This window comes from Sesamum indicum, linkage group LG4 (assembly GCF_000512975.1).
Source record: "Sesamum indicum cultivar Zhongzhi No. 13 linkage group LG4, S_indicum_v1.0, whole genome shotgun sequence".
In the NCBI taxonomy this organism is placed as follows: Eukaryota; Viridiplantae; Streptophyta; class Magnoliopsida; order Lamiales; family Pedaliaceae; genus Sesamum; species Sesamum indicum.
In genome coordinates, this window is record NC_026148.1 from 9,628,958 (window position 1) to 9,655,763 (window position 26,806).

Below are 26,806 nucleotides of genomic sequence, written 5' to 3' on the forward strand. Positions count from 1 at the left end.
ACAAATCATCATTGTTTCAGTTCTGACTATATTATGAATAGCTCGTGCTAGGCCCAGTGTTGACCCTGTAATTAGAGGATTTATAATCTTCTTAAGTGTAACATCTTGACTTGCCTTTGCATTTTCTGCAGAAGGTTCGCACGTTTCAGGAGTTCCAGGATATGTCCATTCAAGAGCGTGCTGAGCTTCTTTCTCAAGTAGCCGAGTTGTCTCCGCCTGAAGTACAAGACGTCGAGAAGGTAATGGAACTAATACCTTCTCTAGCAGTGGACGTTACTTGTGAAACAGAAGGAGAGGAAGGCATACAAGAAGGCGATGTTGTCACAGTTCAAGCCTGGGTAACCCTAAAGCGTCCAAATGGTCTGACTGGCGCCCTTCCCCATGCTCCCCGTTATCCGTTCCACAAGGAAGAAAATTTCTGGTTTCTGCTTGCAGACTCCAATTCAAATACTGTGTGGTTCTCTCATAAGATCAGTTTTATGGATGAAGTTGCTGCTGTAAGTGCAGCTTCAACGGCAATTGGGGACAGGATGGAGGTTCTTGGAGCCAGCCCAAAGGAAACAACGGCTGCTATTAAAGAAGCAGTCGAGAAAGTGAAGAGGGGATCAAGACTTGCAATGGGCAAATTCTTGGCTATGGCAGAAGGTAACTACAACTTGACTAGCTATTTGCTCTGTGACTCGTGGATTGGCTGCGACCAAAAATCGACTTTAAAGCTGAAAGTTCTGAAACGGACACGTGCGGGGACACGAGGTGGTCAGGCGAACGATGTTCCAGACGATGGCATTGAGGAGGAAGAGGAAGTCGAAGAAGAGGATGAAGAGGATATTGAGAGTGAGTATAGTGAGGACGAAGACGATAAACCAAATGTGAAGAAGAAAGGCGTTGCCAACGGCAAAGTTGGTGGAAAGGGCAGGCAGGCTAGTTCAAGTTCAGGTTCAGATGAGGAGTGAAATTAACTGTTACAGTATCAGCATTTGCTAGTTTCTTTTCTTAGCTACAAAAGGGAACCTTATTTAAACATCGATGTCGCACATGCAGAATTTCGACAGTTTTGTTTAATTTTTTACAAAGACTAGGAAGAGAGTTTCTGTATTCGTTCTGTTTTCTCTCAGACGCTAGGTGATGTTCCTGCAAGAAATTTTTGTTTTGAAGATGATCAGATTATGTGCATACGAAAATAATATGGAAAACTTGAAAAGAAATCCACTTTAAATTTTTAAATGTTGAGGGTAATGTATAGACTAGAGCAAATTATTCTGTTTAGTTTAATTATGAATATTTTTTTATTACTTGAAAAGTTATCAATAATTTTGATATTTGGTGAAATTATATAGTCGTCAGTTTTGCTCTTATTGTATTTTTTTTTGTTTAAAATAATAAATTGTAAAAAAAAATTAGTGGATGAAAAAATTGTAAAGAAATTGTCCACTCAGGATAAAAGAATTTTAAAACTTTTTAAAAATTAAATAAGATTATAATTCATAATTTATGATTAGTTCATTATAAAAAATAAATAAAAACAAAATAGGGACATGTGACATTGACTAAATATCGGACAGTTATTAAATCATGGATTATTATTATTTCTCAAAAAAAAGAATATTTATAATTATATCAAATTTTGATAAAACTAGTTATAATTTATCCATTAAATTATTTAACTTTTTACTAACTTTGTTGATCTCTTCTCTCGTGATAATTTTGCCATGACAAAATAGTGTTGGTCCGGTCACACTACAAACTCAAAATTCAGTTTTGATAAAAATAGTATATAAAAGGTTAAAGATCTGAAGACGAGTTCACTAAACGTGTGCACAAGTAAAACGCTACTGCCTAGTAGCGATTTTCCAGAATCCAGTACTAGGAAAATATATGTAGAAAAGCTGAGGGGGAAGGTACGAATTCCCACCCAAGACCCAACGGATAAAATAGAACCACACGTTCCCCAGAGAAAGATGCCATATTCTATTCCCATTCTACTCTCCAAATTATGAGCTGAAACACCACAGCTTCGATTTATTCATTCAGTTGCTCGCCGATCTCAGCTGAGTAAGAAAATGCTGATGATTGAAGCTCACTCCGCCGCCGGATTCGCCGCCGCTAACTTCTGCTCCTCCACTCGCTTCCTCTCTCACTCCGCCGCCTTCTTCGTTCCGAGGTATTGCTTTTATTTCAATCGATGTCACTCTAGTTTTATGTGAAAGCTGAAAATTTAGGTTTGGTAATTTGCATTGGAGGAAATGCCATTTATGCAACAAATAACTGGACTTGTTGTGATTGATTTGTTTGGTTAATAGGAATACGTATAGGAGGTGTGCCGGTAGGGTGAAGAGTGCAAATGGAATTAGAGCGACTGCAAATGAGCAGTCCGGTTCGAGTTCAGGTCCGGTCAAGCAGAATGCAAAGCCGCAGAGGTATCACCCGTCTGAAGAAATTGCTGAGTCGGATTTGTTGAACGGGGAAGCGATACTCACGCCCGCTGAGACTACTAGAACAATAATTGAGGTATAATTGCCAAGTAGAATTTGATTTTCAAGATAAGCTTGTGGTTGAAGTTTAGAGAGAAGAGATATTAACTAATTACTTTCTGGAATCGCCTCTTCACTTGCAAGCGGCATTATTTGGGGCCAAATTTTGATTTATTTGGGGCCAAATTTTGATTTCCTTTTCCCGATTAAGTGGCTGTAACTTAAACTAAACTGCCAATACTAGCCACTTGTCTTGTATAATACCATTTTAAACCACCTCATCCAAAAGCTTGAGGTTTTTTAGAAGTTAAAGCTATCTAACACTAGACTTGGTTGCTTTTTCTGTTGAAACTCTGTAAGTGGAATGCTAATTTTGTGTAAAGGTTTTGGTTTTAGGTTAATAGCAAAGCAACACTTATGTTTACTGGTGTGGTGAGTGAGGACGTTCATGAGAACATTTTCTGGCCAGATTTACCTTATGCGACCGATGAACATGGAAGTAAGATACATTTTCTTGAGTTTTCTTTTACATACAGTCATTTCATTAACTAGTCAGAAGGAAGTATTGGCATTATGAAGTTCTGTTTACTTATGGTCAGATATCTACTTTCAAGTTAAGAATGATGAAGACATCCTGCAAACGCTTACTAGTGAAGAAACCGTTGTGGTAAGATTAACCCTGAGATATTATTTCTAGAAAAAAAAATGGAATGATTTTCTTGAAATACCCAGCTAGTCCTCTTTTGTGGTTTCTTTGTACCTGGGTGCTGCTATAAGACAGTTCCTGAACCTTACTGCATTCAATGTAACATGTACACAATTGTTTTCGCCAACTTGGTTATGCTAAGTTTTTCCAATCATTCATGATCGGATATATATTTTAAAGAAAAAAAATGGTGAACTGCACGAACTCTATATTTGTATGGAGTAGCAAAGGAGAAAGGAATCAAGTTAAGTAATGCCGAGACACTAAGAATTTCTTGCATTCATTTTATATATCCTCACTTAGCATGTTTTGAATATGGTATTATTAAAAGAAAAAAAAAAGAATATGGTATTATTAAAGATCATCTGACTTAAACAATTGTTTCCGAAGGCTTACTTGATTTAAACAATTTGCAGCAAGTCATTATTGGACTGGATACTACAGAAATGCTTAGTGAGATGGAGGCACTTTCAGAACTTGGTTTTGGCATAAACGAGTTGAACGATGACGATAGTGATTTTGATGAAGATGAGGATGAAGACGATGAAGATGATGATGATGATGGTGAAGATGATGATGATTATGAAAAAGTGGGGATTCTGTTCTTGGACCTTAAGCTTCAGGATTGTATCTCAGCTGGTTTCTAAACCTTTATCATTTTCATATGCAGGATTGGGTTGGCATTCTTGATGAGCAGGATGAGGATGAGGAAAGTGATGGATCACTGGGAGACTGGGCTAAATTGGAAACCATGCGGTCTTCTCATCCCATGTATTTCGCCAAAAAACTAGCAGAGGTGACTCTCTCTATCAGCTTTTTATGCTAATCATGGTAGACTAGTTAAAAAAGTGATCTATCCAATTATAGACTCAGACCACTATGCTGCTTTTAGATTTTTGAGTTTAACTTATTCTATTGTTTTTCTTTTTCCTGTGCCTATTTATTTATATAGGTTGTATCAGATGATCCTGTAGATTGTATGGAACAGCCGTCTGCCGGCCTTGCTATTCAAGGCCTTTTAAGGCCCGCATTCATTGAAGAACACTCTGGCCTCCAAAAGCATACATCTAGCGCTGAATCTAGTGATGGAGGAACAACTCATATTGCCGATGAACAATTGCAAGAAGGCGTTGTACAGATTAATGGCCACAGACATGAAAAAGAATCAGCACAAGATCGCCCAAGTTTGGCAGAAGAATTTGAGAAGAATGAAACTCTAGGAAATGGATTTGCTTTTTACAAGCTAGAGATGATTAAAATTCAGTTAGTTTCATCTCATGGGCATCAGGTGAACCTTTAATTTGTTTATTTTCAGTTTATATCATTTCTCGGTGCTTTACAGTTACTTTGGCTTACTTCCTCAAGATTTTAAGTTTTCAGGATATAACTTGAGAGCACCATAAAAGTTGACTCTCTTTTCCTTTGCTTCTTGTGCCTCTGAATGTTGACCACTGTTTCAACCTTTTTTTCAATATAAATATATGTTTGTGTCAAATCAAGAATAAAGAGACAAATGCTTGAAGTGTGTTCCATCGACTGAAATAAGATGGGTCATTTTGCTTGCTACTAGATTGGAAAGTGAAATATTTGATTTTGTGTTATTGCTGCAGAGTTATGTTGAATTAGAAGATTTTAGAAAGGCTCAGCCAGATGCAATAGCACATTCATCTGCAAAAATTATATCCCGTCTCAAAGCTGGTGGAGAAAAGACCGCTCAAGCTCTGAAATCCCTGTGCTGGAGATGCAAGGGCATTCAAGTGGAGGTAACATTCTGGACTTTGGTGTTACATGGTAAATGTTAACTAATATTCATCTTAGTAATCCTTAAGTAATAGTCACATTCTTGTAAACTTGGTAATGGACTCAAAAGTAAGGTTACCACTTGTTCTGAGCAAGAACTTGGTGTATAGAAAGTGGAAGGAACTAGAGTATCATTTCTCTCCATCTAGCTTCTGGATAAATTCTCTTTTCCCGCCAAAATGTGCTTCATAATCGTTTGAGATTAATTCATTATGACTGCTGATGGTATATGAATTTATTTTGTTTCTTGAAGGACTGGGTTATATCCACTCGTGCAATATATATTATGGATATAGTAGAATTTTAATGAGTGTTTAGTTATTATGCTAACACATTTCAAATGAAATTTTGATAGGAATGTGCTCTTATAGGAGTTGACAGCCTTGGTTTTGACTTGAGAGTTTGCTCAGGAACACAAGTTCAGACATTGCGTTTTGCATTTAAGAAACAGGTATGTTTGCATTTTTTTCATGTTATAACTACCTTAATGTTCTGGTATGCTTGTGCCTTGGATACCCCCCCTATGGCAGGCATTCAACTTAAAGATGAGTTGTGTGGTCCTAGATGCCTATACCTGGCACGATGATGCAAAAAATCATTTTGACTTGACTTTACTGTAGCAATTCAGTATTAGTTGCTAGTGAGTTCCAGACAGCTCTGATGATGTTACACTTTGTTTTTTTAGTGGTTTATATATTTCTCTCATCTCTCATATATGCATCTTTGCAGGCATCATCGGAGTATAGTGCTGAGAGGCAACTAAACGACTTGCTGTTTCCCAGAACACAAAAATATCAACACAAGAAAGAAGCTCAACAGACCGAGTCTTAGGTGCAAAATTTGAGTTTGTTTATGTTTTTCTGTGTTGTGCATGTTGTCAAGAAGTTGTACATAGCATGTAGAAAAATCTCCCAAACCTGCTTATTTATTCCTTTTATCTACAAGTTCATAATCAAGAAAATTCGTTTCTCCCCACTTCTATTACCTTATTTTGTCTTCTTTTCTTTCTCTTTGGTGTCTCAAACTGGTGCTAATCAACACCAAAATTTCAGGACTTCCGTCAAAAGTATTTTTACTGCTTTCTGTTGTATTCCCATCAAATTTGATCAAGCAAATAGCCTAGCTTGTTAAGTATCGCAGGATACTGCAGGAACCAGTTCATTTCTCAAGTAATTATTGCATTCACTTATGTACACATTATAGTAAACTTGGTTACAAAGCAAGCTAAGTATCTGGCATGCTGCCTATCAAGATGATGAGATAAAAACCGACTCAGCTTCCTCGTGTGAAGGCTGCCTAATGCATTGAGCCAATCTCAGTTTCAGGAACGATAGACGTGTAAAATTTGAAAAGCACAATACAATAACCAAATCCTAGAACCATGATCAATCCAAATTCATCGCCATTCTCATGCTGGCTCAGAATCAAAGGCGCAGTAAGTTCATTGGAAAACTTGTTGGAATTAATTTAACCTGTCACCTCAACAAAGCTTTTTAAATTGCACAATTAAACTGCTGGTGATTGGACCATTTCGTGAATGTAAAATGGGGAAACTCAGACATCACTTACAGAAATAGCACAGCTGATTGCTAGACTTTCTGGAGGAATGCCAATTCAGTTTGGTGTGCAGTGTTTTCAACAGCCATCCACCAACTTTCATCTTCTTCGCAAGTTTCATCCTGTTTCACGTGGATGTTCTAGATTAGGAGGCACAGATAAAAAGGAGAGAGGAGCAACTTCCCCTCAAATGTAAGTTGGCAGTGCACTGCACTGCTCCACGATCTGAAAACTATTGTATAGATTTCTGTGAAGCTTTGATATGTCACTTAAATTATTAGGATTAATTTGAACAATATTTTCTGCAAATTAGTATAGTTACAAACTATACTTCGAAATCACCAAACTATCCCTTCAAGTTCATTTTCAAGTTTATAACATTTACATACCACCACACCCCATTTGAACAGGTGATAAAATCTGAAAGTTTGATGCCATGTTAATTTTGTATCTCACGAATACAAGAATATAATTATTCTTTATTTAATTGCAAAAGGGTGGTAATTGTAAGGTTATTTTAATAGTAGAAACTCAAAGGATTGGTTTTTATAATTTCAGAGGAAAAAAAACGGGTCGTTAGTGATTTACTAACTTTGAGGGGGAGAAGACCATGAAAATCCATACGGACTATATCATCAGCAACTCGACCAGCAGATAAAAGAAGAATTAGAAGTCAAGTAGAGATGTCAGACTAACCATCTGAGTAAGGTCTAGCGCTTTCTGTATCTTCTCAACCTGCTCGGCAACTTTTATAGCTTCATGCCACCACTCTTTCTTGCAACTGTCTGTGAAACTTCCATCAACTGTAGGTTTGGTCTGCTCCTCGCTGTAATTGTCTCCATCAAGATTGAACATAAGTGCAGGATCAGGAATAACATCGTCAGGGACTGGACGAAGTGGAGATCGATAACCTGATTCCGCCAGCCTAATGAAAGTCAATCATAATAAGGTAAAGGTATTGCGGAAAATGACTCGATATGATTAATACTTCACCTTGGCAGTCTGGATCATGACATTTCTGATAATAAACAGCCCTTCTCAGATCAACTACATAAATTACTGAAAAACAATTTTCAATAATCAACGTAAGAATACGTGATATGTAATGCTTTGCTGGATTACTGGATATTGGTGGACAAGGAAAACAATCAAATAGAACAAAGTATTAACTACTCGCTTAAATCAAAGGACCAAGGACCAAACATATCATAGGAGGTATTGAAACCATGGAAAGGTATTCCGAACAATATCTGCAGATAATAGCCCTAAACCAATTGGCCATCTCTAACTAAAGAGAAGAATATAGAATCCTATAAGGATGAAATTGCGCATAGCATTTATAGGAACAAATACCATGATTGCTTTTATGTTCTCTGCCAATTCGTTCGCAATATCTATTTCTAGACATGCTATAAACCATCAGTCCATATTCTGAAAACCAGTACCAGCTTCGAATTTTTCCTGTAAACAAACACAACAGTAAATGTGAGAAGAAAATTTTAAGAAATATAAGAGATATGGGGAAGGCAGAATATTGGCAAAACTAGAACTAATACAGAAAAATAAAATTAACTTCTTCAAGACTGATAAAAGAAGTTTAATGACTCTGGCATCACCTGGTACATTTCCGCTAGAGGCAATGGCTTCAACAAATACATCCAAAGCTGGGTATGGTGATTTCCCCATCAAGTAATTTGTTGAAGCATCACTTGTACAGGCATTCAGATCAAACTTTTCAGGAAAACCAGGATATTTCTGGATATTATTGGTAATCTGCGATAAAGCAAACTTCAAGATTTTGAACAATATAGTTATCTGAAAGAAAAGCCATGTGTGCAGGCACACATGCAAGCAAAAGAAATGAAAGAAAGCTCATGGAAACAAAGGGAAAAAAAGAAAGGAACTGCACAAAGGCTAAACTACCTCAGTTTCAAAGTGCAATGCCTTTACGCATTCTAAATCCATTTTGCAAATCAGAAGTTTCTCAGTATCAGCATCCATGTTGCAAATCAAGGATGCCATAAATACTTCTTCTTCATCCTGCAGCATACACTGGAAAAACTTAGTTTGCTAAATTTGAAGACCAACTAATTATTTATTAGATCAGATTTTGACATTTTTTTTCATAGTTCCAGACTCTAGAGCTCTGGTGATTGATCCGTGCAGCATCTACTGTGCAGGCACTGACCCCAGAAGATATGTCCTGATCAGCAGTATATAACTATCTAATGCTTTGAGTCAGGGTAAAACTTAGTACACTTGATAATGTATACTACAAGTTAGACGTAGAAGTTAGAAAATGGGTTGATCTGTAATGAGCGACTACCACGCATACACACATGATCGGGCATAAGTAACGGTCTTCTGTATCCAATGCCCACACCTAGTTACTCCTTTACCATTATCCTAGAACTAACATATCAAATTATGATGCATGCGGACAACCAAAACCAATCTCTATTTATGTGTGTCTTTCTCTGGATGTACCAGCTACTTAATACAGATAAACTAAAACAGAGGCATGCCCTATTTTGGTTTGACAAATTCCTAATGTGATAGGAAAATAAAATGCCAAGTTGAACTGCAGTTATCACGGAAATATGCTGTTCACCATGTCCTTGCATTTAAAACGCCCACTAGGTAGGAGAACAGCGCTCTTCCCTGCTTTTGATGACAAGGGTAGTCGAAAGCAACGGTTCCTAGAATAGACAGCAGTGTCCACAAAAAGCTGGCAGTGACTATCTGCAGAACTTGAGCCCTTGGAAACAAATAGTTTTTCAAATCTTTCATCTCTTTCTCTATAACTCTGAATGCGTGCACATATCTGGCCACAATAAATCAGGGAATCCAAAATCAACTGCCGAAGATCTATAAAAATTCATTATTTCTAAAACATTAGAGAGATTCAGATCTGATGACAGCTTCAACAATTGCAAAATATAACCATAATAGGCATAAGATAATATAGCTGGAAAATGTCTATACACCAAAGGAATATGGAACTATAACTTTCCTTAAAGTGTTAACAAGCATCAAATTTGACTCAGAGTTCAGCCCTTGCTGTTGACACTGCTAAGATGCTTGGTTAAAGTTATTTTCAGTGACCAGGATACTCCACTACCCTACTAGCAAAACATACCTCGGCAACAAATGCACCAGCATGTGAGTTGTCTTTGAATGCAGTCTTTGGTAAGCGAATGATCAAATGGCGAGAGAACTTTTCTGTGCACAAATAAATTATGAAAAATATTAAAAAGCTAATGCGTTACTACTCTCTCTCTCAATTCTCTCTCCCCCTCACTCTCTCACTCCCAGTCCCACCCCCACCTCCAACTCCACCTCCCACCCTGTGCATGTGTGTCGGAATGGAAATATAACTTTTCAACCCTGTTTGGTGTTTGATGATATAAGTTTCACAAAACAAGTAAGAATTACAGCAAATTCCTACCTTCAGTTGATGAATCAAGTTCTACAATGTAGTCTTCAGTTCCTAGGATAGAGTACTTCTCAAGGAAAGCATCAAAGATGACAACAATCAGGAGATCCACCATTTCATCTCCATTTCTATCAATGTTTCCTTTCTTATTGAACTCCAAATCAAAGTAAAGGTGGCATGGTCGTCCCTAGGAGTAGGACAATCATCAGCATGACCAAAAGCTTCACTGCTGGACTCTCAATTTACATGTTTTAATAACTACCAAATGTCTATCGATCTTATTTATAGTCTCATCATAAATAGTAAAAGGCAAGGGTAATTACCTCTTGAATTACTTCATAATGGTGGCGAAATTTAGAATTCATTTCTTTATACCTACTTAAATCCAACAACAAAAATTACAAGTCAGATGCTAGAAGCAGAAGCCATACATTTCCATCCTCAGATATTGAAAGGCTAAATAAATAAAAGAAGAAAAATGTAAGAAAGAAGCTCGCCTTTGCCAAAATTCCTTATATGTAGAAACAAGAAATCTCCTCTGACCATTCATATGATCTTGGTAACTGAAAACACGATCATTCACATGCTGTTTTGCGAATTTCATTGCTTCATCTTGTCTCGGAAACGTACTCCAGACCTCCTTCCTAAGACAAACGCCAAAAAAACTGCTAAAAATTACCTTAAATTCCGAAGGAGAAAAAGAAAAAAATACCTCAACTTATTTTGTTCAGCGAGATCGACACGAATTTCGTGCAGCAATCGCAGCAAACGAGCTGGCCTTTTCGGAGGAACTCCGTGTGGAGAACCATAGAATACAACTGGAGAGAACTGTTTGCCATTTGTTTTAGAATTTACAGACTTCTTTTCAGAAATCGTGGATGCCTGTAGTTGTGGTGAACGCTCTTGCTTTAATTTTCGTTTTTCTTTTCTTTTCTCTCGTACAGCGGATTCTGAGAAATGGAACAATCGAAACAACTTTAATTGAAAATTTTCGAAGTATACCTCTAGAATCAACATAAATCAACCATCATCTATGAGTGACGGAAATTGTGATGAAAAGAAAAGCATATGGAGAGAGAGAGAGAGAGAGAGAGAGAGAGAGAGAGAGTACGCGGAGGAGAGATTCCGCATTTGAAGCACTGAAACAAGCGATCCACGTCGTCCATGCAGGCTGTTTATTTTCCGGCGAATGTTGTTATAGATTTCCGGCGGCGTGTGGTGGCGGTGGTCGTACAACAGGCTTACACTTCATTTGTACACTTGAGCGGGAGTTCGATTTTTGAAGCGCCGCTAGATTCTTCAATTTCCCTCTACAACAATGCCAGTACACTTTTACTATTGCCAGATTACCGTACATTATGTCGAGCGCCCCGTACACCTCAGATCGTAAATTGTAAAATTGAGCAAGAAAATTATTATACTCCGAAATATACAGTAATTTTAAATCAAAATATTGTCAATTACAATATTGAGAGTAAATACACGTGGATTTTATATAATTTAAAATTTATTTTTAATATGTTTTTTCTAATAAATAAATTTATTTGTTTGTTAAAATTTAATTGAATTTGTTGAAATTAGCAAAAAATTAAAAACATATATTTACTCCTGAATAATTTATTATTGATTTATTACATATCAAATAAATTATTTTTTTATCAAATTATTTTTATACATCTCCACACGCTAATGTATATGAAGATATATATTTATATTTTGACCACAAAATATTTGATTGGCTTACAATAAATGATGAATATGCCAATTTGGGTAAATAAACTTTCATTCAACTTTGTAGCTAATATCAATAAGTTATGTAAATTTTGATTAATTAAAGGATCTATTTATTAGATAAAAACAAACATAAGGTCTACTAGATTTGTTTTCAAATAACAAAAATCTACATGTAATTTATAACAAATATCAGAGAAAGTGATGTAATTATATTATGGCCAACGCTCTCATTTATTAGATTAATTTTGTTTCAAATTCTATTATACTTTTTATTTTATTTAATATACACGCGTACAAAATTTATATCGTATACTTTATTCAGTATAATGAAAAAGAACTCATTGTCATTTGCACTCCCTTCCATTTATTTGCCGCCTTCTTACCGAGTCTTCGAAGATTCGGACACAGAAAAGGTCTATTTCTCTTCATGTTTAACTTTGATGTCGTCTGTTTAAAGCCAAACAGCAGAATTCATCTATCTAGAATCTGAAAACGGCATATACTCACAATTTCTTTTCACATTTTTGGTCATTATCATCAGCAGTAGACATATGGCCATGCTCCTACTTTGCTTTCTGAATGTTTACTGTGTTCTTTCTCGTTGTTTGCTTCTGCGTATAAATGGTTTAAATCATCAGTACACTTTCATCTCCACACATTAATTATTCGGTAGACAGACGACAGCGCAATGGAAGAAGAGAACACGCCGTGGTGGGAACCACAACTATGGGTTGGCGTAGTCATATCGTTAATTCTTGTGTTGTTTGCAGGTCTGACGTCCGGTCTCAGTCTCGGACTGTTGTCGCACAGCAAAGTTGATCTTGAAGTCCTCGTGAAATCAGGCTTGCCGAAAGACCAGAAGAATGCTGGTTTGTGTGCGAGTTGGTTTTTTCTTTTTTCTCATTACTGATTCTTGTTTGATCGAGTGAAAATCCACTTATTCGTCGCTGCAGCGAAAGTTCTGCCTGTTGTTCGGAATGAATGCTTCCTCTTATGCACATTGCTGATTGCAAAGTCGCTGGCCACTGAGGTAGAGATTCAGGTCCAATTCAGTATTGAAATTTCGATCATTTTTACTTCTTTTTTTGTACTTATTGCAATTTGGGTTCTGTTTTAGGCTCTTCCGTTGTTCCTGGATAGGATTCTACCCTTCTGGTCTGCTATTCTTGTTTCAGTCATTTTCGTTGTGGCTTTCGTTGAGGTACGATGTCGTTACCATGAAATGTAAATTTCCGTAAAGATGTTAATGCAACAAAATCTTCATTAATGGTTCAGGTCATCCCTCAAGCCGTGTGCTCAAAACATGGTCTGAGTTTAGGGGCAAAGTTCACCTTATTTGTTCGGTTTCTTCTCTTCATTTTGGCCCCCGTTGCATACCCTGTCAGTAAGGTAACCATCAGCATCGACATTGCAATTCAAATTTTACCGTCTAGTTTAGTTCAAACTTCATTATGTCTAGTTCTCAAGACAAAAAACTCATTGCAACATAAACTCAATGTTAAGCCTTGATCATAACAGAAGATTATGAGTTTATGACTTGTCTTTGGGCTTTGTGAATAGCAGTTGTTAGATTGGCTTCTAGGCAAGAACCATTCTGCAATATTCAGAAGGGCTGAGTTAAAGGCATTGGTGGACCTGCATGGAGTTAAGGTTTGACCATCAAAACATCAACTAGTGAAATCCTCACAAGATGTCTTCTCTGTGTTGAATTTTACTCTCAACTATGTTGGTAGTGAATTGGGTTTCAGTTCTCATAGATTAGCATGATTTCTCAGGCAGGAAAAGGTGGAGATTTGACAGACGATGAGACAACGATTATAAGCGGAGCACTGGGCATGATGGAGAAGATCGCCAGAGATGCTATGACACCCCTGTCTAAGGCTTTTTCCCTTGATATAAATTCCAAACTCGACATGTACACGTTTGTCGAACCTTAGTGCTAATTCTGAATTAACCGACACTCATGTTAGAATTTTTTCTAGGACTACGATGAAGATAATAGCAAGCAAGGGTCATAGTCGAATACCAATTTACTCAGACAATCCAGCAAACATCATTGGCCTCATCTTAGTAAGTGAAACATATATATGGATTGTGGTTAATTTCTATTTGCATGGCTGCGTTTATAGCTAAGTACTGTTCAAGAACGAGCATAATACCTGAATGATTTAGGTAAAAAACTTGATCTTTTACCATCCTGAGGATGAAACCCCCATCAAAGATTTGACCATCAGGAGAATACACAGGTACTGCATATGATCTTTGCCAAATTATAAAGGCATAACTAGTAAATAACGATGCACAAGTAATGTGCTTCAGGGTATATGAAGATTGGCCGCTGTATGACGTGCTAAAGCTGTTTCAAGAGGGCCATGGCCACATGGCTGTGGTTGTTAAGTCTGAGAAGGATGCAAAGGAAGCATCTCCAAAATCCAGTAATAATAGCAATAAAGAAACCAATGCTGCGTGTAAGTTTTAGTCTCATTCAAAGAGCTCTTATGTTTAACTACTTCTTGCTGTTATCTTATGGTAACTTATTTTTCAGGCAACATTCATTCACTTGGTGAACTTCTATCTCATTCACCGGATAGTGCTATGAAGCGACCTCGTGGCCCTCAGCAGTTGAATAGATGGGAGGGAAGAGATGGAAACATTTCAAATGAAGAACTGGAGTCTCTTAAAAGTAGATTCATAGATGAGGAGGTCGTCGGTATTATAACAATGGAGGATGTATTAGAGGAACTTCTACAGGTGAGTATATCGGTTGGTTGTGTATATATATCACAAAGCTAGAAAGTAAAATTTGAGAATGCTCAAATATAATAATCTTGTCCTATGTTCTCAGGAAGCTATACTGGATGAGACTGACCATCACGTTGAAATCCATGACAAGTGAGTTAAGGCATTATCAAAGCAGCTTTTCCTGATTTAAACAGTGGCCATGATACTAATTCTTCAGTTCATTTCCAGAATCAGAGTCAGGTTTGTACCTTCAACAAGATCATCATCGTCCGCATCTCGAGGAACATCCTTATCCTCATATTATCAGACTCCTCTACTCGGCTCACCACTGCCCTTGTATGCATCTTCATCAATTGCTACTTCTCGTGTCAAGCCAACTGGGAATTCATCAAGATCATTCAGTGCCTATCTTAGCTCACTATCATTTCACCAGGTATGTATATCAAATTTAATAATGGAGGATAACCTATTATCATGATCTTTTTTTATGCAGAACTCTGTTGCTTTACCTCTGACATATCGATTCATAAATTTCTCATTTTTCAGTTCTCCTCAGTATCACGCCAGGACTCAAGAAGGTCGATATGAACCATTTTCAAGCACGTCATGCTTAGAAAACTCTTATGTACTATGTTGCTGTTTTTCAGGATTTTGATGAACTATTATTTCAGACAGTGTAGTTCTGACATAGTTGGAACTTTCTTGTTCCTTGACCCCAAGTGAACTTTTTAAATTTGGTATATGTGATCTAAGTCACCACTTTCTGATGTGTAAAGATGTTTATGCTCTCTGAGTATGTAAATGAAGACAAAGAATCCAGCACCCACTACTTAAATTACTGATGAAAGAAGTTTTCCCTCTTCAAACTTATTCATTAAATACCTTTCTTTATGGGGTTGCGAAAACTGCTCTCAAAAAAAAAAGAAAAGTGGTCCTAGATCGATTACACGAGCAAGCAGAGCAATCTAGTCAGAATCTTACACTAATTTTTTTTGTAACAAAGCGATAATTATACTAAATTCATCTGGTCGGTTGTAGATTATATTAGGAAATTGATGATTGTGATTCAACTGCTCCATCTGGCATCCATTTGGTTTTCAGCATTAACTAGCATCATCGATCATAAAGTATTATCATAAGTTATTTCAGGTTTCAGGTGTCTACCCCTTGTTAATGTATGCATAAAGTATTATCATAGGTATATCTTTATATATCTAAAGATGGAAATGGGGTTAAATGCAATTTACCCCTTGTTAATGGGAAAATGCAAAAAAATCCCTATGAAAAAACAGAGTGCTGGTCCAAGGAGCACCTAATAAAACTTTCACAGTGCTTACATATGAATGAACCCTTTTCATGAAAGAGCATCTGGATCCATTCATTAAGCAACCTGCTTGTTACCAAACACGCAATTCAACGAACTAGAAAGGCACTAACTAAAGAGGTTCTTACCATATCAAGGGGGTGGTGAAAAACATTTGATGACATAAGTGGTAAAAACTTCTTCTTGAACTGTAACTGTTATGTAAATGTATTAATCATTGTATCTGACAAAGAATCATAACATGTCATCATTCCCCATCACCCTCATAATCTTACTCAAAACTCAACTGCTCTTGGCTTTTGCAGTTGCCATTATTCTATCCTCGCTCTTCTCTACTTATATTCACTTCTTTAGAACAGAAGAAATCTTGAACTTTGTCCGTAACTGAGCAGACAACTAAAGCAGATTGCCTTGGTATCAAACTTTGCATCTATACTAGATTCTGATACTGATCATAGGAGTGTAATGGCAGCAAATGATGTCCCGTGTTGTGAAACCATGTTCTGGGTATATTTGATCATATGTGTGGGACTAGTTTGTTTTGCAGGACTGATGTCTGGCCTAACTCTTGGCCTCATGTCTCTCAGCCTTGTTGATCTGGAAGTCCTGATTAAAGCAGGCAAGCCTGAGGACAGAAAGAATGCTGGTGAGTTCGTTTATCTTCATCAACTGATAATTCTAGTTATTCATAAAAAAACCGACTCTTTACACTTGTCAAATAGTGAGCCTAGAATAAGAACTTTCTTTGTATCTTGGCACTTCTGTCTTCATGGGTTTTTTCGCAAAAATGCTAATTTTTGTAGCGAAGATTCTTCCTATTGTCAAGAATCAACATTTGCTACTCTGCACGCTCCTCATCTGGAATGCCCTCGCAATGGAGGTATATATTTCGCATTCCATGTAAAATATGTAGCTACAAAATACTGAACTGAACTTTGTTTATCTATCATGTAAGGCCCTTCCCATTTTCGTTGATGCTCTTCTCCCAGCCTGGGGCGCAATACTAATTTCAGTTACACTCATACTGGCATTTGGAGAGGTATATAATTTCCAAGAATACATATCAAGTTGCTGAGAGCTTTACATGAAACTAAGGTCATCTTTTCCTGCAGATTATCCCACAGGCTGTGTGTTCACGATATGGTCTGAATATTGGTGCAAGACTATCGGTAATAGTTCGACTGCTAGTCATAATTGTTTTCCCAATATCATACCCCATTAGCAAGGTAATAAAGTGCTCTCTCGGAAGCCAAGACCTCAATTAAATTCTTCTTAATCCTCACGTCTCATCCTAACACTAAAATTCTATCTGTTAATTCAACAAGCTTTTGGATTTGCTGCTTGGAAAGGGCCACTCTGCTTTACTGAGGCGTGCAGAGCTGAAGACACTGGTTGGCATGCATGGAAATGAGGTTGGTGGGGTTTGGAAGTTAAAACTTAGAACCCAGCCATAATCCTTTTATTGACTGAAAGTTTAAGCGAAGATAGCAATTTCACTGTCGATTCCTACATTCAATTCTTGTGCTATCAGGCAGGAAAGGGAGGAGAGTTAACCCACGATGAAACAACAATTATCTCTGGAGCTCTAGACTTGACCGAGAAAACAGCTAAAGATGCTATGACACCTTTATCTAGAGTATTTTCCCTTGATCTTAATGCTAAACTTGACAAGTATGCTATGTCCCAGCCCTTTTCTTCTCTATCAAAGGCATTTTCCTTTTCCCTGTAAACTGATCTTTATTTTGCATCCACAGTGACACAATGAGTCTGATAATAAGCAAAGGGCACAGTCGGGTGCCTATCTACTCGGGGAGCCCAACCAACATTGTTGGCCTTGTTCTGGTGAGTAGAACTAGAACTTGCCTTTGTGGCTGGTTTTCTTTTTATGCAAAATTTGTTTACGAATCTTTGTTCTTATTGAACTAAAGGATTTGCTAATGTTACTCGAAAGTATAATGGAAGTAAATGAATGCCTATTAAGTGATCTAGTTATGTTGCCTCATTCTTGCAATTTTTTTCCCTGCAGTTCTGTATGATGGATCACCTTATGTTTGTACATTTCAGTAATGTTTCTACTCATAAACCATGTATTAGGTCAAGAATTTGATTAAGTGTCGTCCTGAAGATGGAACCCCGATCAGGAATCTTACCATACGGAGAATGCCAAGGTACAAGTTCACTTGCAGTGAGCATAAACTTCAAGTTTCTAGTTCATTCTTGTGCTAATTGATTCCTAATGATTGTATGGCAGATTCCATGAATGTCAACCGTTGTACGATATATTAAACCAATTTCAGAAAGGGCAAAGCCATATGGCTGTTGTGGTTAAAAGTACTACTCCTTTGAAGGATGTTATAGTGAGTACAACTGTGAAATCTGATACATTGAAGAGAGATGTCAATCCCAATTCAGCACAGAGACAAACAGACATAAATGTTAGCGTTGATGGTTTGGCTTCTTTCTCTAATATAGATGAAGAAGTTCTTGGTATAATTACAATGGAAGATGTTCTGGAACAACTGCTACAGGTCACATTACATGAGTATAACTTTGTGATTTCAACTAAGTAAATTGCATTAGCAACATTAAACACGAGAAAACTTTATTCAATAAATATTCTTCTTTTGCTCACTGCACTAAACTTGCTGTGTGTTGTTTTTTATCTGTTTCTATAGGAGCCAATATTTGATGAAACCGACGAATATGTTGATGTTCACAACAAGTAAGTCAGAGCTATCTCAGTCATCTGCACCTTTCTGGAACAGTGAGTATTTTACCTGAGGATCCTGCTACTTTTCTCTTACAGAATCAAGATTAACCTGCTTCCCTCAGTGAAACTGTCATCAAAATCTCCGGGAAAGGAATCAGCTTCCCATATAAACTGGAAGACCCCAAATGCTTCCCCATATTCTTCTAGCCATCAGACGCCAATTTCATACCATCAGTCGGCCACAATGCGCTCACCCCTTTCTCCCTACTCTCAGTCACCAATCACCAGGCCAAGTCTTTCCGCTTCCCCTGGAAACTCATCGTCAAATTCTCCAGGGGGGATCACGTATCATCATTATGGCTCTCCCTCCACCTATCAGGTTAGATATTGGTGCCGTAAGTTGGAGACTTCTATCTTGCAGATGATGGGAAAATTAACAGTGAATTGTTTATGATGGTGCCTTTTTTCAGCATGACTACTCATAGTACTGATGATTCATGCAGGTTTCCCGAAAATCCTATGAGAAGCTGCGAAAGCCAGACAATTCATAATTCTATCTTGTGAAGATTACAATAAGCATTGGATTATTTCCAGGCCGTCCAGCTTAAAAGCTGCATGCCCTGATTGTAAGTCTATAAGTTAATGATTCCCTTTGCAAACATTTTGTTATTTGAAGAAGAAAAATTCAGATTCCGGCTGCCTATCTGACTGAGTCATGACAATCAAGAAAAATTTACAGCTTACAACATAGGAGTACTAAGTATTTCAGCTTAGAACTTTTCAAGAACATGGCAAGTTTCACATAGACTATCTTCCTAGTAAAGACAAAAAAGTGTATCTTGACCAATAATCAAAATCTACTTGTGACAGGGCACATTATTTAGGAGAATGGACAGCCATTCATCTGATCTGGATAAGATATTTCTAAACGCTAACACTATAATATACATAGAATTTCCTTAAACAAAGCAATATAAACATACTCTAACAAGCCATGAAAACTCTTACCATTCTACAACAAATCACACCTTCACACATCACAAAACCAACTCCATGGCCACAAAGCAACCCAGCCCCCCACCACAACCGCCGTGGGATACCGTTCCCGCCGCCAAGAACGTGGCGGCTGCACGGCGGAGCAAAAGGTAGAGAACCCATAGCCAGAAAGAGTAATTACACAGAAAGAAATGACAAGAATGATGATGACAAGATACCTGAGGTGGTGTGGGAGAGGATGATATCAAGAATCTTGTTCTCCGTTGGGGTGCCATTAGGGATTGGCTTCGCTTTTCTGCAGGCTTTTGGTGTGTTGAAAGAACAAGAACTGTGGGATGTGCCCAAATGGCTGCCATTCTTGACGACTTTCATTACTTTCGGCTCCTCGGCACTTGGCATTGCTTATGGCAGTCTGTCGACGAGCTTGGATGCAGAGGAAGAGGGCTCGTTTCTTGGGCTTGAACAGCTAGAGAAGAACTGGGCTGAGATGTGGGAAGAAGAAGATGAGAGTGGCAGATAGGTACATTTGAGTTTGTAGATTGTCATACGTTTATCAGTTGTTTTTGTTCCTTTTAAGTAAATCCGTTGCGCCGTAATTTCAATTATTAGAGAATAATAATAATTAATATATTAATTATTCATATTAAATATTTATAACAATCAATTATTTTCATTAGAAAAAATAATAATTATTAGGGTAAATTATAATCAGCTCCTTCTAACATAATTACAAATATCTATCTATTATTTTTCAAAAATTACCCATACTTAATTTTAACGGTCGTCCAATAATTAACCCAGTTCGTTAGTTTCCTTAAGTTTTCATCTATTTTTTCTAATGAGCTAATCGAAATGTCATTTGTAGAATACAAATTATAATTTTAATTTCTCTCTGAAAAACTTATAATTTTATGAATCAACTAGACATTTCTTTTTTTTTAAAAATTTTTCAATTCATCTATCTCGTCTGATTTCTTTTAATTTTTTTCTACAAAAAAAGAATATATACGGCAAGGTCAAAGTTGACAATTTCATACATACATTCAGTAGTTATATAATTTTATCAAATATCATGTGATACTTATAATTTTTCTAATAGTGAAAATGTGTTCGTAATTACATCAAATATGAACAGAACTCATTGTAATAAATTTTAATTATTATTAAAATAGACCAAAACTCATATATAAGTGGAGATTTGGACACATGGTCTCATAATTATGAAATCTCAATGTCATTAATACAATTAAATCTCATTGACTTCAAGAAATGTTTATTAGTAGAGCATATACAATGTAATTTAATAATAAGTAACTAAATTAAGACAATTTATTAGAGATAAGATTTCATATTATTATATAATAATTCCAAGTCCACACCATAATTAAGTGGCATCGGAGTGAGTGTGTCAATCAATTTTCTTTTTCTTAATTTTTCATTGCTAATTGTCTATTCCAAATTATTCGAAAACTAAATTGACTAATCTCAACAAAAAGAATTTATTTAATAAACGATAAATAAATTACAATCATAACTCATTTTAATACATAACACCAATACATTAATACGACTAACAAAAATAAATAAATTATAATAACTCACATAAAGTTTGATAAATACTCAAAACATATTATGAAAACTCAAACTCATAAATTCAAACTTGTTTATAAAACTTCGATTTTAATGTTAACTGCTAGTCCCAAAACACAATTGCTAAAAAAAATCATAAATTTCAAAATCCTATAAATTCACTTAAAATTCCAGGTGACGTATGCGGATAGCAGGGACTAAGATCCAAGCACTAGTTACGGAAACGGCGATTGACCTGCTGCTCTGCAGTGTCTTTCACGATAACGGCATTTTATGCTATTATTGCTTGTCCGCATCTATCACTCACTCCCGTTAGGACCACTGCCAATTATTATACCACGAACTCGAAAACATCTACCGCCCGCCGTTTGTTATTGTCAAAGGTGGCCGGCTGGGTGGACGTTTAACTAACAGAAGTAAATTTCCATCATATGATATGACAAAGCCAGTCGTGAGGGAATTAAGATGATTCCAAGAAGAAAGAGTTGTAATAATACTAAGCTTAATTGGTTTGAACTACTTTTGCAATTTATAACGTGTTCCGCATAAGTATTGACAAATATTCATATCATTTTAACTACGTCACCTATTATTTTATTGTGAAATTGAATCAGATCTTTTCGTGTAATATTAAATATAATAGGGAGCTCTTTCTCTATAAATTATTGAACTGTGAAGATCAATAACTGAGAATAACAAAAGGAAGGCGATGGTGTGTGCATTATTTCAGAAAATGCAAAAGTATTTTTGTCTATATTTGTAATATAGGAGAGTTTTACCTAAATTGTTAAAATACACTAGATTTCATGCAATTTAGCCTTGTGTTTTTGCCATTACCGGAAGAGTATAGTTGTTAAAGGTTTGTATCATTATTATTATTCTTTGATCAATGTTCGTTTGTCTTATCTTTTATCACGAGTATTGAATAATTTGAAAAAGCGCATTTGAACATTAATGGGACTTGATCAAAGGGAAAATGAGACTTCTTGGAAGCATTAAAGACCCATAATTGGTGTATTTTCGTGTGTAATTTGAACTCCCAAATTCAAATTCAAGATGCACTTCTCGTATTGACCAATCACATCTTTGAGAAATCCTCAAATTTACAAGTCAAGTTGAATATGCAGCAAAATTCAATTTAATTTTCAATCTCTTAGACCAAGAAATAAATAAAAGCAATCATAGCTTTTTCTATATACATAATAAAACTTAATGCCCTCTTCTTGAATACACTAATCTTGAAATTGCAATTAGGCCCCCCAAAAAATAATAATAATAGAGTTGACCCAAAACAAATGATTCCTTATTAAAAATAACCCATAACCTATGAATTAATTTCCAGAGTTTTCAACAAATAACACAACCATTGGGATCCTCCTCCACACTTCTGGTATAGTACGGCGGCGGCGGCGCCGCTACCGGTGGCTGTGGCTGCTGGTAAGGCTGATACTGATGATGGTGGTGGTAGTAATAGGGCTGTTGATAGTAGGCTTGATAAGCCTTCAACAACTGGGCCGCATCCTCTTTTGGGGCATCTTTTTTCTTGTCGTCTCCTTTCTTGGGCTCCTCCTTTTTGGGCTCCTCCTTTTTCTTCTCGGGCTCTTTCGCCGGCCCAACAGACAGTATATCTGCGTTGCAAAGCTTCCTCAACTTGGCCACCACAGCCACCGGATCTATGTCCCCGGTGACAGTCAGCTTCTTGTCCTTTGGATCAAGTGCAATTGACTCCAACCCTGCAGAATTCAAGACCCAGAAAAGTAATTAGCAAAAGGTCGTGGGCTGTTTCGGAATACTGTAAAGATCTGGGGTTCACTTGAAAATTCAGATCTTAACAAGTAGTAGTATAGTAGTGTTGAGTACCTGAGAGACCGGAGACTTTCATCATGGCTTTTTGCTTCGTTTTCTCATCAGCAAAGTCCAATTTCAAAACCACTTTCTGCAACAAGAAAAGAATCCAAGTCAAGAATTTACATCAACGATCAGTAAAACCTTCCTAGTTTTTAGCTACATAGGATCAGAAATATATATTCGTGTTATTTATTTAATATTTAAGTAAGAAAAACCCTATATACATGCATGTGTACAAAAATCATTACATCTCCATATAGTGTGATTCCTAAAAATGGAAGAAAACAATTACTATGAACTCCTCAACTTTTGTACAGACAAAAAGTTGTAATAACAAAGAAGTATGAGTTTTTAGCATCAGAATCAGAATCTCAAGGGGCAGACCAGAACCAGACAGATTCCAAACCAACGACTTGAAATTAAAACAGACAGTAAAACAACACTGACCTTCATTTCGTATTCTTGAATTTGGAGATCTGAGGAGAAGGTGTCTTCGATGAGAACTAAAAGGAATCTGAGAAATTAATGTAGCGGAGTTGTTGCCTGATTCTTCACATATATATATATATACATATATAGATAGATGACGAAACCGAGTCAACTCAAGTCAAGATGACCAGTCTACCCTCAAGATTTTTCCCCAGACGACTTTGTTGAATTTCTTTGATGACCATGCCGTTTGGAAGATTCGTCGAGTGGTGGAACTTCATCTCTTTCTGCGTCCCTTTCTGGGCCCACCGTTCCTCGTTCCGGGAAGCTACCCCTGTGTGGCCCAGAAAATGATTTTCTTTTTTTTTTCCCCAATTGTTTTGTCATTTTGTTTCTTTTAATTTTTCATTTAGATAAAAGGTAAGTTTTTATAAACTCAAGTTTGTGTTAATTACAAATATTTTAAAATATCCCAATTTTTTATAATTTTAAATATCTCATTGTTTGAAAACTTGTAAATATATAATTTTTTAAATAATAAATAAATATTTATAATTATGACAATTTCAAAAAAAATTATTGTATTTATTCTTAAATAAATTATATTAACATTCCAAAATTAAATTCAGTTATACAAATATATCATACTCTTTTCGTAAAATTTTAACAATATATATTTTTATATTATAATTATAATTACAAATTCACCCCTTATTTAATATTTTTTTTTTATATAAGTACCTCTGAAGTAATCCCTTAGGATTGTATCACTCACATTGTAATCTTTATTCAATGAACTGAATCAGTAAAAAGAAACTGAGAACATAATTTTGATTTTATATTAAACATAACATTGAGGAGTGGTGATATAATTTATTATTTTAATTATGAAAGTGGTGAGTGGTGAGTTTTATGTGAGGGGTGATGCGTGGCGTGGGTGATCACGTGATTGAAAGTCAAGCTATAGTCATGGTCGCTCCATTTTTAAAGCAACTTTGTGCATGGTTGGAGGTGGTAAAATAGCCTTTTGATGTTTTCTAAATATTAAAATATGAGACGAGAAATTTATTTTTCTTGTTGGTTCTATATTTCAGTTTAATTATATTGTAAGATACTAATATGTCATAAAAGATAGCTGTCCTGTCATTTCAGTCACACCCTTCCCAGAATTCAGTGACCAATGGATAATGGTCGTTTATACACAACTTATGAGGGTACCGTAGGATGTTGAGAGTACAGACAAAAAACACAGTACAATTCACAAGTACTTAAAACGGTTGGTTTGGTGGGCCTAATACTTATAGATTAACAAACCCCACCAACACAAAGAACCCAACCAAGATTTCACTATTTAAAACACAGTCCATAATTGTCCTGAATTGGGCTGGATGTTTCAGGAATCTGGGCCACTACACAAGCCCAAATACCTCATTTTACAAAAATCAATTGTCACCCCTTTCTCAATTTAGTTTTTAATAAAAACCATCAATTCTTGTATTTCACCCCTTTCTAGTACTTCTTGTAATGTATGATGTTTTGCTGTATAATGATGTGGACTTGGCTTTTAATGTGCTATTAGTGAAAGTTAAACTGAAATTAATTTAAAAATAAGTTTGGAACTTCTATAATTGCTCAGGTTTGTTTTAATTAAAATAAATATCAATCGAGTTTGAATAATTTAATATTTTTAATTATATTTTATTATTTTGTACTAGTCGAATCGAGCTTGAGCTATTTTGAAAGTTTATTGAACAAAATAATTTATTCAAATTTGATGCATATGCCTTAAGGAGGCCAGCCCAAGAAGAAAAATAAGACCCAAGACCAGTCAATATACTCCTCAGTGGCCTAGAAGACCTGACAACCCGAGAAAAAAGACGAAGCCCCAAGACACCCCTAGATCCAATTTTTATATACAGTCCAAGAACGAAGATCAATCCAAAGGCCTACGTTTGACAATCTCCACCTGGCAAAGACAACTAGTTTCCTAAGTGGCTACCACATCATACTACCTCAATCCTAAAAAGATAATACAGACAAAAGAAGATTCTTATGAGACTAGGACTCCCAAACGACTAGGGCTTCTAGGCAAGAGCCCCCTGTTGATGAGAGGTCTCCCCCCAACCAGAAGATATGCGATCATAAGTATGATAACGAATAAAGGCAAATCATAGTCTATCTAACCACCTTTAACATTCCCCCCCCCCCTCCCCCTGAAAATGAAGGAAGAAGTACAAAGCCTCATCAGGGGGGTACCCATCTATAAATACAGATTTTATCCCTTAGGTGGGGGGGTACTTTTCAAACTTTTGAGCATTGTTGTTAACATTTATCGAATCACTCTCTTGTGAATTTGACATACTTTCTCTCATAATTTGATCGTTATATTTTGATTTCTTATTACGTTTCATTTTTACAGTTATCTTTTCTTAAACCTAATAATAGGTTGGCATCGAAGTACTGACGTGTTATTTTGCAGGTCCGTTTCTTAGAATCTTATACTTATTAGCCTAGATACAAAATGATAGTTCAAGCTTATTAGACCCGTGCTACTTTTGCACGCATCAAATATCAAATAAATTTTAATCAAATATCAAATGACTCAATTTATTTTTCATCCCTAAATTAAAAAATGGTAAATTCAGTACGTAATATGGAATTTTTATTTTTTGATTAAACTATTTTTAGATACTTATTAAGATGGATGGATTAGTTAAAAAAGGTCGACGTGGCAAATGCTTATTCGTCATGTTCTGAAAATAATTCTAAGCCCAGCAGCAGGGAAACCTAACTCCTAGAAGTCGGCTCCACATAAAAAATGAAAACAAAAAGGGAAAATGCAGCGCATTACTTCACTGCAACCCGACCGTGTCTCTACGCAGACCCGAACCCAAGAAATACACACACTGAAGGTGAAACCACACACGCTATCGCACCCAGCGCATGGTGTCACTGAACACAAGCCCACGAGAGTGCTTCTACTTGGATCCTACGGGCATGGCTTTGCCGAACCTCGGCTCTTTTTCCTCTCCCGCAGCCGGAAATACGACTTCGCCGGTAGAAGACCCGAGTAAGAAGGTCCGGAAACCGTACACCATAACGAAGTCACGTGAGAGCTGGACTGAGCCGGAGCACGACAAGTTCCTCGAAGCACTCCAGCTGTAAGTTTTCTGGATTTGGGAATTTGGGATTTCGGAATTTGTTGTCATTGATGAAGTTAGGGTTTTGGAGTAATGTTGAAATGTGGAGCAAGAGTTTGTTTTTACTTGTTTGATTGAATTGGGGTAAGGCTTATTTGAGCGATTTTTGGGGCTCTGGAGTTGTTTTACGTGGGTTTGATTGGAATTGCTTGAAGTAAGTGGAGGGTTTTGAGAATTGTACGTCTGGACGTGTTTGATTTTTGGGTGGTTTTGAGTTTTCTTCTTAAACCTAATGCTCCTTATCTGGGTTTACATGAACATTT

At 36.5% G+C, this 26,806-nt stretch overlaps 8 protein-coding genes across 15 annotated transcripts in view; 6 read left to right on the forward strand and 2 right to left on the reverse strand.

The window, feature by feature from the left end:
* Nucleotides 1-1,162, forward strand: part of LOC105160425 (dnaJ protein ERDJ2A) — a 6,071-nt gene extending 4,909 nt beyond the window's left edge. Inside the window, exon 11 of the mRNA XM_011077791.2 lies at nucleotides 132-1,162. Coding sequence (XP_011076093.1) covers nucleotides 132-953 — 822 coding nt within the window. The 3' untranslated portion in view covers nucleotides 954-1,162. The remainder of the gene's footprint in view (nucleotides 1-131) is intronic.
* Nucleotides 1,892-5,952, forward strand: LOC105160426 (uncharacterized protein At3g49140-like). Its single transcript, XM_011077794.2, has 10 exons — nucleotides 1,892-2,161; nucleotides 2,301-2,508; nucleotides 2,868-2,970; nucleotides 3,071-3,138; nucleotides 3,594-3,767; nucleotides 3,848-3,973; nucleotides 4,130-4,465; nucleotides 4,788-4,940; nucleotides 5,333-5,428; nucleotides 5,707-5,952. Exons 1-10 carry the CDS (start codon nucleotides 2,061-2,063, stop codon nucleotides 5,806-5,808), a joined length of 1,467 nt encoding a protein of 488 aa, XP_011076096.1. The 5' UTR covers nucleotides 1,892-2,060; the 3' UTR covers nucleotides 5,809-5,952.
* Nucleotides 6,090-11,343, reverse strand: LOC105160427 (DNA-directed primase/polymerase protein). Of its 3 annotated transcripts, none has more exons than XR_002286995.1 (13): nucleotides 11,082-11,343; nucleotides 10,683-10,920; nucleotides 10,468-10,635; nucleotides 10,294-10,345; nucleotides 9,983-10,157; nucleotides 9,674-9,756; nucleotides 9,146-9,358; nucleotides 8,458-8,574; nucleotides 8,151-8,307; nucleotides 7,888-7,995; nucleotides 7,528-7,593; nucleotides 7,231-7,459; nucleotides 6,090-6,656 (listed from the first exon to the last, which is right to left on the reverse strand). XR_002286995.1 is itself a non-coding variant. In XM_020693518.1 (13 exons), exons 1-13 carry the CDS (start codon nucleotides 11,134-11,136, stop codon nucleotides 6,567-6,569), a joined length of 1,737 nt encoding a protein of 578 aa, XP_020549177.1. In that variant the 5' UTR covers nucleotides 11,137-11,341; the 3' UTR covers nucleotides 6,090-6,566. The 3 variants fall into 3 exon arrangements, 2 of the variants coding, with proteins under 2 accessions (XP_020549177.1, XP_011076097.1); XM_020693518.1 differs by having other exon boundaries at nucleotides 7,231-7,445; nucleotides 11,082-11,341; XM_011077795.2 differs by having other exon boundaries at nucleotides 7,231-7,445; nucleotides 10,468-10,614; nucleotides 11,082-11,339.
* LOC105160692 (DUF21 domain-containing protein At2g14520-like) lies at nucleotides 12,186-15,131 on the forward strand. Its single transcript, XM_011078173.2, has 13 exons — nucleotides 12,186-12,573; nucleotides 12,658-12,734; nucleotides 12,822-12,905; nucleotides 12,980-13,093; nucleotides 13,268-13,354; nucleotides 13,480-13,619; nucleotides 13,687-13,774; nucleotides 13,877-13,950; nucleotides 14,024-14,172; nucleotides 14,250-14,455; nucleotides 14,550-14,596; nucleotides 14,675-14,879; nucleotides 14,993-15,131. Exons 1-13 carry the CDS (start codon nucleotides 12,393-12,395, stop codon nucleotides 15,032-15,034), a joined length of 1,494 nt encoding a protein of 497 aa, XP_011076475.1. The 5' UTR covers nucleotides 12,186-12,392; the 3' UTR covers nucleotides 15,035-15,131.
* LOC105160428 (DUF21 domain-containing protein At5g52790-like) lies at nucleotides 15,993-19,212 on the forward strand. Of its 2 annotated transcripts, none has more exons than XM_011077797.2 (12): nucleotides 15,993-16,416; nucleotides 16,574-16,650; nucleotides 16,726-16,809; nucleotides 16,883-16,996; nucleotides 17,096-17,182; nucleotides 17,302-17,441; nucleotides 17,525-17,612; nucleotides 17,865-17,938; nucleotides 18,022-18,298; nucleotides 18,446-18,492; nucleotides 18,577-18,859; nucleotides 18,984-19,211. In XM_011077797.2, the coding sequence occupies exons 1-12, from the start codon at nucleotides 16,236-16,238 to the stop codon at nucleotides 19,029-19,031; spliced, it is 1,500 nt and encodes a 499-aa protein (XP_011076099.2). In that variant the 5' UTR covers nucleotides 15,993-16,235; the 3' UTR covers nucleotides 19,032-19,211. The 2 variants fall into 2 exon arrangements, with proteins under 2 accessions (XP_011076099.2, XP_020548779.1); XM_020693120.1 differs by having other exon boundaries at nucleotides 16,286-16,416; nucleotides 16,579-16,650; nucleotides 18,984-19,212.
* Nucleotides 19,323-20,081, forward strand: LOC105160694 (uncharacterized protein PAM68-like). The gene has a single exon (XM_011078174.2). The coding sequence runs from the start codon at nucleotides 19,475-19,477 to the stop codon at nucleotides 19,994-19,996; it is 522 nt and encodes a 173-aa protein (XP_011076476.1). The 5' UTR covers nucleotides 19,323-19,474; the 3' UTR covers nucleotides 19,997-20,081.
* Nucleotides 22,137-23,514, reverse strand: LOC105160429 (heavy metal-associated isoprenylated plant protein 39-like). Its single transcript, XM_011077798.2, has 3 exons — nucleotides 23,362-23,514; nucleotides 22,927-23,002; nucleotides 22,137-22,799 (listed from the first exon to the last, which is right to left on the reverse strand). The coding sequence occupies exons 1-3, from the start codon at nucleotides 23,365-23,367 to the stop codon at nucleotides 22,414-22,416; spliced, it is 468 nt and encodes a 155-aa protein (XP_011076100.1). The 5' UTR covers nucleotides 23,368-23,514; the 3' UTR covers nucleotides 22,137-22,413.
* Nucleotides 26,175-26,806, forward strand: part of LOC105160430 (protein REVEILLE 6) — a 4,183-nt gene continuing 3,551 nt past the window's right edge. For all 5 annotated transcript variants that reach the window (XM_011077799.2, XM_020693609.1, XM_011077800.2 and 2 more), the window contains exon 1: nucleotides 26,175-26,504. In XM_011077799.2, the coding sequence (XP_011076101.1) occupies nucleotides 26,287-26,504 (218 nt within the window). In that variant the 5' untranslated portion in view covers nucleotides 26,175-26,286. The remainder of the gene's footprint in view (nucleotides 26,505-26,806) is intronic.

Excerpts from the sequence above, each read along its gene's own strand:
- LOC105160694 (XM_011078174.2), top strand. The coding sequence starts at position 19,475 with ATGAAAACTCTTACCATTCTACAACAAATCACACCTTCACACATCACA.
- LOC105160692 (XM_011078173.2), top strand. The coding sequence starts at position 12,393 with ATGGAAGAAGAGAACACGCCGTGGTGGGAACCACAACTATGGGTTGGC. Across the intron at positions 12,574-12,657 it reads GAAAGACCAGAAGAATGCTG|CGAAAGTTCTGCCTGTTGTT; the intron begins GTTTGTGTGCGA and ends TCGTCGCTGCAG. Across the intron at positions 14,880-14,992 it reads GCTCACTATCATTTCACCAG|TTCTCCTCAGTATCACGCCA; the intron begins GTATGTATATCA and ends CTCATTTTTCAG.
- LOC105160427 (XM_020693518.1), bottom strand. The coding sequence starts at position 11,136 with ATGGACGACGTGGATCGCTTGTTTCAGTGCTTCAAATGCGGAATCTCT. Across the intron at positions 9,359-9,673 it reads CTGGTGCATTTGTTGCCGAG|ATATGTGCACGCATTCAGAG; the intron begins GTATGTTTTGCT and ends TATTGTGGCCAG. Across the intron at positions 7,446-7,527 it reads TCATGATCCAGACTGCCAAG|GTTATCGATCTCCACTTCGT; the intron begins GTGAAGTATTAA and ends TGGCGGAATCAG.
- LOC105160429 (XM_011077798.2), bottom strand. Across the intron at positions 22,800-22,926 it reads GAAAGTCTCCGGTCTCTCAG|GGTTGGAGTCAATTGCACTT; the intron begins GTACTCAACACT and ends TGAATTCTGCAG.
- LOC105160428 (XM_011077797.2), top strand. The coding sequence starts at position 16,236 with ATGGCAGCAAATGATGTCCCGTGTTGTGAAACCATGTTCTGGGTATAT. Across the intron at positions 18,299-18,445 it reads TTCTGGAACAACTGCTACAG|GAGCCAATATTTGATGAAAC; the intron begins GTCACATTACAT and ends CTGTTTCTATAG. Across the intron at positions 18,860-18,983 it reads GCTCTCCCTCCACCTATCAG|GTTTCCCGAAAATCCTATGA; the intron begins GTTAGATATTGG and ends TGATTCATGCAG.
- LOC105160426 (XM_011077794.2), top strand. The coding sequence starts at position 2,061 with ATGCTGATGATTGAAGCTCACTCCGCCGCCGGATTCGCCGCCGCTAAC. Across the intron at positions 2,971-3,070 it reads TGCGACCGATGAACATGGAA|ATATCTACTTTCAAGTTAAG; the intron begins GTAAGATACATT and ends ACTTATGGTCAG. Across the intron at positions 4,466-4,787 it reads TTTCATCTCATGGGCATCAG|AGTTATGTTGAATTAGAAGA; the intron begins GTGAACCTTTAA and ends TTATTGCTGCAG.